The following is a 14,862-nucleotide window of genomic DNA, read 5'->3' as shown; positions in this document are numbered from 1 at the left end:
CATGAAAGAGGGTAGTATGGGAAATATGTAAATTACTATGTATTATAAAAAATACATTATCAGCTGATGGTTAACATTTGAATGTTTATTTTCTTTTTTGGCCCTTCTGCTCTAATAATATAATTAATGCTTTTTTTCTGAGAAAATTTAGAAAATTTTGTATCCTGCCTTTTTCATTAGATTTATATGTGTGAGCATTTTTCTCACTTCATTAAATTTTTTATAACATGATTTTAATAGGAATGTAGTTTTGTATCCTGTAAGTTTACTGTAATTTTTCAGTAATAATTTTGTTGAATATTTAAACAAAGTTTTCAATATTGTATGTAGTATTCAATGAACATTCTGCAAAAAGTTTTGCTTTCATATCTGCTTTTCCCTTAAAATTTTAAAAGTGGCATTACTGGGTTAAAGAGTAAGAGAATCTGTAATACTTTTAATGTTACCTAAGTGTTATCTATTGCCCTCTAAAAATATTGTACCTGTTAACATTTCTAACATAATGGGAGTGTGAATTTCATACCCTCTCTTGCATTACATATTATAATTTTAAAAAACTTTGTCATTTTGTGAGATAAAAAAGTGATAATTGATTACTAGTGAAGTTGCATACTCTTTTATTTTTCTTGACCATTCGTATTTATTCTATAAATTGTGTCCTTTGCTCACTTTTCCAGTTTTAACTGGTATTAGTAATTTAATTTCATTTTAAGTTCTCACATAGTAAAACCTGTTTCACTTTTGTGTTCTTAAGTTACCTCCTATGAAACTTTTTTAAAGAACATTTATTTTGTTAACTAGGAGCCTTTTGTGGCAGATGAGTATATTGAACGTCTTGTATGGAGAACCCCAGGAGGAGGCTCTAGAGGGGGATCTGAAGCTTTTGATCCTAAAAGGTGAAGTAAAAAAATTGTTTTCATGGACCCAATCTAGTACAAATTTGTTACTGGAATAGATGTGATTTGGAATTCCTTTCAGTGTTCATGTAAAGGGATTTTAGTTAAAAGAAACAAGTATTAGAAGTTTGGGATTGATTCCCTCGCCCCCGTTACATTCCTTTTATTTTAGAGAAGAGCTTTAATTGGTATGAGGGAAGGGATTTTGTCACATTATAAGAATTTAATATTTCTCTAATTAGTAATAGAGTTGGTGTTACCTTTAAATTATTTAAAATAAACTCATGTTGACTATATTGTTTTAACTATAGTTGTAAATTGGGGGAACAGAAAGTCACTATACCCTGGAATGCACAATATTATTTTTATGTCGTACATTTACCTTTTGACTGTTCCTTTGAAATTGGTTTCTATTCTGGGGGTTATTGGAGATTTTAGGTGAGATTTTCATTCACGCCAGAGATAATTCCTAACAAGATGCTGTAGAGTTTAACATGATCATCCTTAGTTCAAGAAATGCTTGTTAATACCTTATTTACAATTATAAGTGAACTGGCTGGTTCCTAAAATTAATCATATGGATTGATACATATTCTCCTTTTTATCTATTAGGTTATTAGAAGAATTTGTAAATCATATTCAAGAACTCCAGATCATGGATGAAAGGATTCAAAGGAAAGTAGAGAAACTAGAGCAACAGTGTCAGAAAGAAGCCAAGGAATTTGCTAGGAAGGTACAAGAGCTCCAGAAAAGCAATCAGGTAAATAAATATTTAGCTAGTAATGAATAGTTTACATACGGTATAATATCTTTATTTCCTTCTGGTTTTAAGTTCTTAATAAAAGTCTAGTCAAATGGTAGTAACTTGTTGAGGTTTCTATTGTTCCCATGCCATGGGATAAAATGTTAATGAATTGTTATAGACACTCTGGGCACTGGCTTGCAATTGAGTGTTGATTTGGGATTACAGTGCTCTCTTCTTAGGATGGGGTAGTATCTAATGCAGTATGGTCCTTGCTTCCCCTCTAACATTGCAAACTTGCAAGAATGATACGTTAGCCCACCTGTATCTTTAGGGGCTCATTATTAGCTGGGATATTTAGCGTAGCCATTTGCATTCTCATTTAATCATAAAACAAAGTAACACGAGACCAGCTATTGCCTGGGTCAGGTTTTCCCTAGAGGAACCTAGTCTGGGAAGTTTCATAAAAGTCATTGAGGTATGTGTCCCAGTGAGAATTCTGTTGTAACTGTGGGACAAGAGGATGCAGAATTCTTCCTTAGTCCATTTTGGAGTAGAACCAAATTACTAGACTGGCCCTGGAGCTAAGTAGACTTTAGCCCTTTCTTAGGCCCTAGACTTAATCTGGAACCTCCAAACCCCATTTGATAGCCTGAGTCTGATCTGAAACTTGATTGCCCTTTATAACTGTAAGTTTGAGGAACATTGTTTAGCTCTGCTGCCTCCTGGGGGCTGTTTGTTCTTTAGTGTTTAGGGATTAGCAAACTGATCTCTGCTCGGATTTCATTTATTTAGATTCCTTTAGTTAAGCTTATATGGCTATGAGAAAATATTTAATAAAGAAGTCAGTGATTATGTAAGATAGAAAATGTGTTTTTAAGTAGTTAAGGTGATAGATTCCAAATACTTCTAATGGAATTTTCCCTTGATAATAATAGTAGTAGTATTAATAGTTAATCTAACAAAGTATGGATCCAATCTGCTCTGCCAAATATCAGCTGTGTAATCTCAAACAACTCAGCTTTTCTGTGCCTCAGTTTTTTCATCTACAAATAAAATACGTTTTTTGCAAGGATTAAATACGGAAATACATGTAATATGCTTAAAACAGTAAATCTTTGCAGTTTATCACCCTCAATTTTAGATTAGAACAAAAGGACCATACTAAATTATCAGCAATTTTGTTATTGGCAACTCTAAGGCATTCATGGTACAGAATTTTCATCTATCGTAGGACAATCAGTGACCCAGGGAAAAGGGGCTAAGAAGTAATGTACCTTTGCCTCAGTAAAAAAATTGCTGCAGTCTTCTGTTTTCAAAGCTGGTCAAAAACCATTTTACCTTATTTATAATGCGTTGCTCTTTAAATATTTAAAATAAATTTTTGTTAAATATTCTTTTTAATCTATGTCTTCTGACATTTGGGGCTCATTTTAGTGTAGTAGCAAGTGAGCTGTTCAGATGACTGGTCCCTTTTATGTCATTGTTTTCAGAATCATTATTTAGGAGTAAGTGTTGCTAGGAACTTTGTTAAACAGATGAGTAGTAAGTATCCATGTTGTTTTGTGGATTAGCAAATGTATTCATGATAAAATATGATTTTAATAGTTAAAAATGTAAAGTCTGCAACGTTGTTAAAAAGTTTTCAGATTATGTGATGTAATGGGCATGAATTGTTTTTGTGTATCATCTCAGATATATAACTTCTACGTTACCTTTACGTAAGTTTGAGAGTAGTGACGAGTTAGTTGGTGGTTTCGTTTTTGATAGACATTGACTTTATAAACTGGGTTCTGTCATTGTATTTTATGCTTATGCACATTTTTTCTAGGTTGCCTTCCAACATTTCCAAGAACTAGATGAGCACATCAGCTATGTAGCAACCAAGGTCTGTCACCTAGGTGACCAGTTGGAAGGGGTAAACACACCCAGACAACGGGCAGTGGAGGCTCAGAAATTGATGAAATACTTTAATGAGTTTTTAGATGGAGAATTGAAATCTGATGTTTTTACAAATTCTGAAAAGGTAAGCACTGTCAGAAGGATAAAAGCAAAATACAGCATTAACAACAATATCCTAATTATAAACTACAATTATTACTTTCCATAGTCAGACTTCAAATCACTTAGTAGCTGACTTATTACAAGTTTTTATTGTTATGAAGTGTTTATATTCAAATTTTTAATTGGGTTGTTTGGCATTTTTGTTGATGAAATTATATGTGGCTTTAAAAATGCTGAGGTATCTGAATTAATGAGTGTTTCTTTTCTGTAATTGACTTTTAATATTAACAGAATTTCTGTTGTTTTTGAATAGTTACATTTCATTGGATGAGGGGGTGGTCTGACCTAAATCTTTGATAAGTTGAAGTAACATTTTTGTTGTTGTTTTTATTCACTTAGCTTAAAGTGGGATAGATGCAGCAGTATGACCCAAACTATTTTCATGAATTTTGTTTATCCTTTTTGGGTTCATAAACTCAGAAGAAACTTGCACTTCTGCTTTTAGCAAGCAATGAGTTGAACTTTTTCAGAGTAAACAAACTAAATTTCATTGGGAAAGGATTGTGGCATTATAAAATCGTAAGATTTCAGTGCTGGCAAAGCAAATGTTTATGTTTTATCAACTCGTTGATACTTCAAATGTATTCCTGTTGTTCACAAAGTTTTATTTGTTGTGGATTTTAAAAGAAAATTGGGAGAGGGTCTGTGAACATACTAGTATTTTCAAATATAAATTTGTTTTTTTATACGTAAGGGTTTTTAAAATTTTATTGCTTTTGTTTTTTCAATAGATAAAGGAAGCTGCAGACATCATTCAGAAATTGCATCTAATTGCCCAGGAGTTACCTTTTGATAGGCAAGTTTGTTTCTTAAGTGCTAATTTGGATATATGGTGTAATTTATAGAATAAAATTGTATTTTTCCTTATATGATTTTGCTCATTAATTCAACAAGAATTTATTGAGTACCTCCTTTGTACAAGGTGCAGTATACAATAGTTGATTGAAAAAATATGGTCTCTTAATACTTAAATTTAATAATATATCAGGAAATAATTTCAATCCTTTGTTTTCCTTCTAAAAAAATTGATGAAGGAGAATTTTGAAATTGACTAAAGTGAGAGTCTGAATTTTCATTTTTTGGACTTTGATCACCGGGTGGGTGGGGCCATTCAGCTGCTTTTTCCTATCTCTAGATGAGAGTTCTTAAGTTTTGTGGGGTCTTAGGCACCTTTGAAAAACTGGTGAAAGCTATAAAGTTTCTTCAAAAAGTTTAGGTACACACAGATTTTTGTATACAATTTTATGGAGTTGTAGACTTTTTATCCTATCCATAAACTTGTCCCTAGGGACTTCAGGTTAACTCCTGCTTTATCCTAAAAGAAACTTTGCTGAGAAGCAAATTTTTTCGTGATTTCATTTAGTCTGTGAATGTCAGATACATTAATAAAATCTTGGTAGTAATAGTTCCCCCATGTGAATACCTGAAAGAAATAGGTCTTCCTTTATAACAGACAATATGTCTGTTATTCTTTTGGTAATACTTGATGATCCTCTGGTACAGGTAGAATGAAAATGAGCTGCTATACTTAAAGATTGACCATTGTATCCCAAAAATAGAGATTGAATTTCTTACCCCTAAAATGTATCTTATTTTACTCTGAGCTCTGTGTCATCATAAAGGATTAGCAGTAATGATCATCTTTCATTTAATTATTATTAGTAATCTCATACTTGCCCAGCATTATCAGTAATGATTTTTAAAGTCACCCATAAAAACCTCTGTAACTTTCTCTCATTTCATAGTTGGACTGTTTACTCAAATGGGTAAAATGTGTGGCTCGCAATAGGTGCGTGATAATTGCTGGCTACTTCTCTTCCCCCCTCTTCATCCTATTCTTCCTCTGCAAAACACACATGCATGTACTCATCTTCTTCCACTTCTCAATTACAGTTACATGCACTTCTTACAGTTTTGTTTTAGCCTGTCAAGCAAGCCTTGGATTTGAATATATGTCCTAATCAGATTTAATGTTTTCACAAAGATCAGTATGGCCTTACATCCGTCGGTGATCTACCATGATATAGTCACGCCCCACATAATGTCGTGTTGGTCATACAGGCCTCACATACACGATGGTGGTCCCATAAGATTATAATGGAGCCAAAAATATCCCTGTCACCTATTGATCTTGTAACTATTGTGACAATGTAACACAATGCATTACTCATGTGTTTGTGGTGATGCTGGTGTAAACAAACCTACTGTGTTGCTGGTCCTATAAAAATATAGCACATACAGTTATGTGCAACACATAATACTTGGTAATGATAATAAACGACTATGTTACTGCTTTATGTATTTACTGTACTATACTTTTAATCATTATTTTAGAGTATATTCTTTTTATTTATAAAAAAAAAAAAGTTTGCTGTAGAACAGTATGCTGTTACCCCAGCAGCAGCCTCATGTATCATCGTGTTTTTACCCAGTCTTTTGATTGCATCATTTTCTCTTGTATTGTTTTATAACATGTTGTACAGGCATGTAGACTAGGAGCAGTAGGCTATACCATATAGCCTAGCTGTGTAATACGCCATGCCATTTAGATTTGTGTAAGTATACTCTATGATGTTTATATAATGGCAAAATCGCTTAACAATGCATTTTTCAGACCCCATTCCTGTCATTAATTGGCACATGACTGTTTATCAATTTTGTGTAACTCTAAATTTTTATTACTTTCTTCATCTGTCTTTGGCATATCTTTTGCTAGCCACTTTCCTCTCTCTTCAAACTCATTACATGGGATCTCAACATTAATTTTCCATAATGCGCATTCCCTTTGGTATTTTCAAATTGAAAAAATTCTAGTGTATAATATGTGTGATGTTTTCGTTTCTGAATTTGCAAAGATTGAATGATTAATCTGCTAGGTGCATTGCTGTGTCCTTCTTATGGCTTTTATTTTATTCTAGTTTTAAAATAACTAATTTTTATATACTTTTTATCATTGTTGTTGTTTTTAATAACAATAATGGAGCGTTAGATGAAAAAATCCCAGCAGAGAGGAGATAGGCAAATATCAAGTGAATTTAAAATGCCAGTGACTGTGAGTCGGGACAATAATTCAGTGTTGGGGCTGGCTGAACTGTTGTTAATGCCTCATACAATTCCTCCCGCTTTAACAAGGGAATTGGTTATTCAATGTGAATTTTCTAAATAAGAACCAGCTCCCCCATCTGAATTGCCCAAATTCAGTTTTGTCACCTGGCATGCTTCCTGTCAGTACTCTTTCCCTCTGGCTTTGTCTTTTTGTCTTTTTTTATGATGACCTTTAGTACAGAGGGTTCCCATAGATCCCCAAACCCAGGTTCCCTTTTTATTAATATTTTATGTTACTATGGTATGTTTGTCACAACTAATGAACTTCATTGGTTTTTATCTTTCAGATTTTCAGAAGTAAAATCCAAAATTGCAAGTAAGTGGGGTTCTAGTTATTTAACTATATTGAACAGGTAACAAAATTACTTGTGTAAAAGAAAAAAAAATAGTAAGAGATAGTGGAAACAGTAACATCCTTCTACCCTGTCCCTGAGTTTGATTCCTCTTCCTTGAAGCAACCATTACCAGTTCTTGGGTTTTCTTCCAGAGTATTTTAAAGGTATTTAAGCACAGACATAAATCATGTATATATGTATGGAATTTAGTTCTACTATCCCCATTTATTTAAAAATAATTGGTAGCATGTTATACCAGTAGCTTTATACATTCTGTTTTTAATTTAACAGTGTATCTTGGAGATTGTTTTGTATCCATACATATATGTACTAAAGCAGTTTCTTTTTTTAAAAAATGCTAAGCTCATATGAGCATTTTAATACCTATTTAATTCCTTATTAGTTTGATTCTTGTCAATCTTGGGATTCTATTTTAGGCAGATCATTCTAGGTTTCTGGAAAAGCCATTATATTTGCAGGCTCCCATGGTAGCCTGAGTCACTGTTTGGGAGGCTATTTTGCATGGGAGGTTCAAAGAACCACCTATTTCCCCAAAAGTGTTAGAATAAGGATGACATAGATAGTTGGACTTCCTGGCAATGCTTTTGATCACTGTAGGTTAGTCCAAAGTTCATTTGTTCATTCTAAACCATAATAGCCTCAAAAAGGTAGTAAATCAAATATCACATATTATCTTAAGGTGAAATTTGGTGTTGAATTTACCATTATTCATGGTAAAGGCATCTCAACTCTAGTAAAGATTTCTGTATTTTTCCTTATCCTTTCCATAGTTTCAAGTTTAAGATTTTTCCTTTGTCCTGCTATTAGAAATGACATCCAGGAGGTTTTCCCAGTCAGTTGCTTTTTTTAGTAATAGTTGTAAATGACACTCAGATTATGGGAGCTCCACTGTTTTGCTAGTTGGGAAAATTTTTGTCTTGAAAATACATATTTATATACCATAGTATATTATAGGGGTCAAGATTAACTGCCTGTAATATCACATTGTTTTTGTAATTCTTCCAAAAGAAGGCTAGATCCACAGTCATTATATTTGTAAATAATTCACATATTAGTAAATAACTTGGATACCTTGTCTGTCTCATTGTAGCTAATGACTTTCTTCTTATTTTTAGGTAAATACCATGATTTAGAATGCCAACTAATTCAGGAGTTTACCAGTGCTCAAAGAAGAGGTGAGATCTCCAGAATGAGAGAAGTAGCAGCAGTTTTACTTCATTTTAAGGTAAACGGTAAAAACTAAACTGATGATTAGTCTTCAAGACTGAGGAGATTATATGAATTCTATATATTATAGTCTCTGATTTCCTCTATTACAATGATAATTTTCATTGTTTTGAATAATTTGAATATACATTTCATATCTCTAAGTGATACTAAATTTTAGGTATTTAATACTATTTAAATAAGGATTTTTTATTCTGTAGCATTAATATTATATCAAATACCAATATGTATATTTGATACCAATATATTTAGAGCTATATATGAATTTTCATATAGTTTGACATAGAAAATCATATTGTTTGCCTTCTTGGTTTGTAATGGTTTTTTTCTTCAGTCAAACGTTACGAAATAGGTCAAAAACAAGAAGACATGACTTAATGTCAAGTCTTCCTACTTCTGGTGAAATGTAGGAAGCAGGGAGTAGATGGAATGTGACTAGTAAAAGACTTAAATTTAATCTAGAGGATCTCAAGTGGTAATACAAAGGAATATTGTGTTACAGAATTATCTTCCTGGAACTTGAATTAGGGAGAGAATCCCTGTATGGAGTGTACTTCTGCAAACAAAGTGCTTAAAGAAATAGTGCTTCCTTCAATCTCTTTCTTTAGGTTTGTATCAGATTAGGGAAATATAGGCCATTTATTGAACTTTTCATTGAAGTAACATATCTGAGTGTTAAGAATGGCTCTTGAGACAAAAGTATATCTTATATTGCTTACTTTACTTGTTTTTATGTATGATTTGTTAATAAAAACTAATAGTGAGCTTCATGTAACAAATTATTTTATTTAAACACATTCTGTTAAAATGGATTCAATTTTTAAAGTAAAATTCCAGAATGTCGGTTAAATGCAGCCCTGTCTATATTCTTGCAAGGGAAGGCAAATGCTTTGAATCCAAGAGGAAAGGAGGAAATACATATACATAAAACATTTTATCAAGACCTGAACATGCATGCCCATGTGTGCGCATGTTTTGTAGTTAAAGGAGATGGCTAGGTGATGATAGGACAAAATGACTATAAAGAACTCAGTTGTACCTCAGTTTTCTTCTTTCAGTCTAGAATCCTACAAGGATATGAACCAGCTAATCAATATCGTAGATAGCACCTGGGAGAAGATATCTATATTAGGTTATAGGTTTTTTACAATTAATTATGTTTAAGTTCACGAACTATTGGCCATCCATTGGGACATAGACATAACTTTATTGCATATAATACCTCTTTTATTGAGATTATTACTTTAGCAGAACAGTGATGATGTATTTCTTTCTTCTTCATAGGGTTATTCCCATTGTGTTGATGTTTATATAAAGCAGTGCCAGGAGGTAACATAACAGTACACTTTATTTATTTATTGGACTTTATTTTATGCCAAATTGTGTTTTAAAAAATATGTATTTACTATGTAAAATGCCTCTGCTGTTTAGGGTGCTTACTTGAGAAATGATATATTTGAAGATGCAGCAATACTCTGTCAACGGGTGAACAAACAAGTTGGTGATATCTTCAGTAATCCAGAAACAGTACTGGCTAAACTTATTCAAAATGTGTTTGAAATAAAACTACAGGTAATTTTAAATAATGACTAAGTAGTTTTTAAAAGAAATATGTGATTTATTTTATCTCTACATTGTGAAAGTTTTTTAAAAATTAGTGTACTTATGTAATGCCCTTAGGAATAGTAATCTTATTCGGTGAAAGGGAAAGGGATGACAGTATCACACTTTCTAAAAAAATATTTTGTTGTTCACCATGAAAATATGCTAATCACTAAGTGTCTTCAGAACATATGTTTGAATTTTGTGTACCAATAATAGTAGTAGTAATAGTAGTAACAGGTTGAGTACTGTAGCCTCAGGTTTTTATTTTTATTGGGTCTTCACCTTAATCAATAGATGGCATTTGTGAAATTGAATGAGAATTACAAGTGCAGTCTGCAGGTTTTTTTATAATAGGGTACTACATGAAAAGAAAAAAAGCCCAGGAATTTAATTTACAATCTTTATTCCCATAGTACTATACTTTAAGGCAACATTTTCTAACCTATGTTTGCCACTAGATTAAGGAACATTAAATAAATGTTTGTTTTTAAAACACAATTCAGGACTTTTAATATATTTAAAAGTACTAATATATTTGTGGTTTTCTAGAACCACGAGGTTCTAGAAATGTATTTCAAGGTACTAATATATTTGTGGTTTTCTAAAGTGATGTTGTAATGTGCAGCATTCCCCAATTTTACAGTAATGCCTGTTGATGTCTCAAGGAACATTAGTGTTACCCAGAGCACAGTTTGGTAAATGCTACTTTAAGGAAAAAACTATATTGGTATAGCCTCAGGTTTTGTTTCTTTGGGTTTTTCTTGTTGTTATTGTTAAAATGTACTTCATGAGTCAGGATAGGCTATTTTCTCAAAAAAAAAAAAAAAAAGATAATTTGAAATTCTTAACACTTATTCGCAAGACTGATATAGACATACAAATAAATATAGCAGTAAAATTAAAAAGCTATTTTTGTTTTATATTGTTTTATTTTCTATGCATTACCTTTTCCATTGGATTACGTCACAACAGTTTAAGAATGTGGAGTAATTTTAGGGGGAAAACATCTTGACTGTGTAATTTCATATTTACTTAATTGATATTAATGTTGACTTTTTTTTAGAGTTTTGTGAAAGACCAGCTAGAAGAATGTAGAAGGTCTGATGCAGAGCAGTATCTCAAAAATCTCTATGATTTATATACAAGGTATATTTTTAATTATTAGAAAACAGTAAAAGATCTCAGATGTTATTTTTTTCTAAATGGAAAATGAGGAAGTATTCAGGTATTTCTGAATAACAGTTTGTCGAATAGCAAATATGCCTTTTAGCATTAAATGCTTAGCTGCATAGACCAGTATTGTACAAGAGCAGCATTCTTAGAACATTAATTTAAGGAATTGGATATATGCTTTATATTAATGTACTTTAATGAAACATAAACCTTTATTTACTTTGTTTAAACTAAGATTTGAGAATTTTGTTTCTGATTTGAATTGTAAGCTAATTCACTGTTCTTTGTTTTGTTTTTTTTCTTTAAGAATTACTATGATTACATTTATCTACAGTTAAAACTTTATAAATTGACAAAGGAAGTTACAAATTCTTAAAAGGAATGACAATTTCAGCTTGAAGTCTGATGTGAGAATCTGTCTTGGTCTTTTGTAAAGGGCAGTGTTACACTTAGAAATATTATTTGAAAAGCTTCATATGGAATTTTTACCCAACCCTATTGCTGTTATTCTTCAGTGTCATTATTTTGGGACGATGGTTTTCAAAAGTAACCATAATTCAGAAGTTCATATCAATAACAACATTTTTGTGAGCCTGTCTTCAACAATGGGAAACAGAAACTTAGAGGAAAGTCCACATGGACAAAGACAAAAAAGAATGAATAGAGAATAGACCTCTCAGTATTCTGACTTGAGTACCATGTCGTGAATGGCATTAGGGCATGCTTGAAGCCATTCTCCCGCTTGTTGCCATTTATAGACTGGTTGATTGCTTCAGTTTCCTCTCCTAGGTCATTCCTAGGAGTTTATGAAAGTTTTCAAAACCATAATGTTGTTTGTGGTAGTCATTCTACATATAACCCTTAGTTATATACATACAACCCTTACAGCTGCTTTCTGCTTCCTAAGTACCATCTCAGTGTTCAAAAAATAGTGGTTTAACATAGGCTGTTAAAGTCATATTGTAGAAATGTATATATTTCTTAGTGTGGTTACTATACCTAAAATATATATTAATCTTTTTTCCCCCTTTTCCATGAAAAGAACCACAAATCTTTCCAGCAAGTTGATGGAGTTTAACTTAGGTACTGATAAACAGACTTTCTTGTCTAAGCTCATCAAATCCATTTTCATTTCCTATTTGGAGAACTATATTGAGGTGGAGACTGGATATTTGAAAAGCAGAAGTGCTATGATCCTACAGCGCTATTATGATTCAAAAAACCATCAAAAGAGATCCATTGGCACAGGAGGGTGAGTGTTTTTGTTAAATATCATAGTTAAAACTAAAGACATGAAGAACTTTATTATATGTTTGGACAAACGTCAAATATTGACAGTTGTTGGAATTTTTTGAAGAACTCTTTTAACTCAGTTTGTTTATACTATTGATCAAATCCTCTCTCTCGAACTACATGTTCAAATAGCCTAATATAAAATGATTAAAATGTAAAGTAGAATATCAATATTATAAAGAGTTTGATAGTTTCTTTTGTATTTTCAGACTCAGTAAATTATTCCAGGTTATTAACTCGGAAGCGTATCACTTTTTTGTTGATTGTTGAAGGTGTGGAAAAAAACAGCAAATAGTTCATAATTTAGGTACACTGAGTTTTTTAATGACTTGTGCATAAAATTATTTAATATTAATATCTTAAAACTTACTAGAAGAAAGTGATTTGCTGTAAGATTTCAGCATACTAGAAGAAAGTGATTTGCTGTAAGATTTGATGGCACCTCAGTAATCCAGATCTCAACTGTCTAGAACCCAGTTGATTTTAGGGTGAAGCAGAATGACTTCTGTGGAGCTATATTATTGGGGTCTAGAGTCCACATACTTACACACCGAAATCAGTTTCTTATTTTCCAGTATGTCATATTAAATAATGATCAGGGAGAAGTTAGGAATAAAAAGTGACATCTGAAAGGCAGTAGCAAATAAAGGAAGGGAAAAACTAAAGACCAATCATAACAATTAAAAAAAAGATTAATTTGCAGTAGTCTGGAGCTATATATTCTAGGAACAAACAAAAAAATCTAACCTTCCAATGATACCACCAGACAATAAATGTTCAAAGTGAGCCTTGGTCATTTAGAAAAGCTAAATTATGTTTAATATATCTTGTTTAACAATAATGAAGAAATGTGCAATATGTTTAAATGTATTTTTTAAATATTAAAATTTTAAAGTTTATTTTAAGCAGGACCATTAGTTACCTGGAATATTAACTTAATTGGAATAGCCCACTTCCAGTGAAACCAAACAAGGAGTTTTTAGCTGTTGAGTCAGAATCGTAGAGCTGAAAGAGACTTGAGAGATCATAACCCCAAATCTAATTATTCAGATGAAAGTCTTCTGCTTAGAGATCTAAGACTTGCTTCACTTTATAGAAGTAATTATTAGAATTAGAACTTTTAGGTTCTCCTGGCTATTGTTCCATTTTTCTTTGTTGATGTATACTAAGTTTGAGACTACTTGAAATTTATGTAAAGTGTTTTTTTTTCATTTGTTGATATAATGCACTAGTATTCAAGATTTGAAAGAGCGAATTAGACAACGTACCAACCTACCATTGGGGCCAAGTATCGATACTCATGGAGAAACCTTCCTGTCCCAAGAAGTGGTAGTTAATCTTTTACAAGAAACCAAACAAGCCTTTGAAAGATGTCATAGGGTAAGAGTAATTGTAAATTCATTTTATTTATATATAATTATGTATTTTAAGTTTTGCCTTGTTTGTACTAAGATATAAATCTGCTCTATGGTTAAGAACGACTATTTTTTGCATTAAAAATACAGAGGATTTTTGTTTTAGAGAACAATTATTTTAAAATTATTTAGAAGTACGTTTGTAAAAATGTTACAATATGGCACATCTGGGTGAGTGATGGGTATATTTGGTCCAGTAATATCTTTACTTTCTGAATGCTGGAAATATGTTAAAATATTTCTAAAGCCTCACATCATCTAACATGAAGCTGTCAACATATTTATTGTTTGAATCATAGCATCTAACTCTAAATCATGACCTTGTGTCTGGAAAGTCACAAGATTGAAATTCAGTTCAATTTAGTATAGACTTTCTTGTCTAAGCTAATCAAATCCATCATTATTTCCTATTTGGAGAACTATATTGAGGTGGAGACTGGATATTTGAATCTGATCTAACAAATATTATTATGTGTTTACTTTGTACCAGCTGCCATGTTAGATTAGACACTGAGGATATAAATATTAGATAAATACACTACCTTTGAATAGTGTGGCGAAAGATGGTAGACATATAAAGAATTAGTACAAGGTAGCTATGCACGGTTGGGACCAAGAGAAAGCAACCAGCTCTGCCTGGGTAAGAAATTGAGAAAGAGTATTTATCAGGGAAGACTTAAAAAAGAAGGGGACATTTGAGTCCTGTGTCTTGAAAGCTAAATAGGAAATCTTTAAGAAGATGATTCTGGCAGGCTGTTTTAGGTAGAGAGAATAGTACATGTACAAAGACATATATACAGATCAATCATGCAGCATGAAAAGCTTGAAATAAAATGTACATGGGAGGTTGAAGAGAGGAGGTTGAACAGGTAGACAAAAACTCTTTATACGCCAGGCTTAGAAATTTGCACTTGACCTTGTAGATGACGGCATCTAAAGTTGACGGCAACTTTAAGGGATATTAAAAAGGGCAGTGTAATGAACAA

General features: G+C 32.1%; 1 protein-coding gene across 1 annotated transcript in view; it reads left to right on the top strand.

The window, feature by feature from the left end:
* EXOC5 (exocyst complex component 5) overlaps positions 1–14,862 on the top strand; it is a 41,249-nt gene that overhangs the window by 11,110 nt on the left and 15,277 nt on the right. Inside the window, exons 2-12 of the mRNA XM_081050471.1 lie at positions 802–896; positions 1,509–1,656; positions 3,470–3,664; positions 4,434–4,498; positions 7,095–7,123; positions 8,279–8,388; positions 9,675–9,719; positions 9,822–9,962; positions 11,059–11,141; positions 12,211–12,420; positions 13,694–13,841. Of these exons, the coding sequence (XP_080906597.1) occupies positions 802–896; positions 1,509–1,656; positions 3,470–3,664; positions 4,434–4,498; positions 7,095–7,123; positions 8,279–8,388; positions 9,675–9,719; positions 9,822–9,962; positions 11,059–11,141; positions 12,211–12,420; positions 13,694–13,841 (1,269 nt within the window). The remainder of the gene's footprint in view (positions 1–801; positions 897–1,508; positions 1,657–3,469; positions 3,665–4,433; positions 4,499–7,094; positions 7,124–8,278; positions 8,389–9,674; positions 9,720–9,821; positions 9,963–11,058; positions 11,142–12,210; positions 12,421–13,693; positions 13,842–14,862) is intronic.

Source organism: Rhinolophus hipposideros (assembly GCF_964194185.1).
Source record: "Rhinolophus hipposideros genome assembly, chromosome: 5".
NCBI lineage: Eukaryota > Metazoa > Chordata > Mammalia > Chiroptera > Rhinolophidae > Rhinolophus > Rhinolophus hipposideros.
The sequence above is the reverse complement of the archived record's forward strand: the minus strand, read 5'-3'. Positions and strand labels throughout refer to the sequence as shown.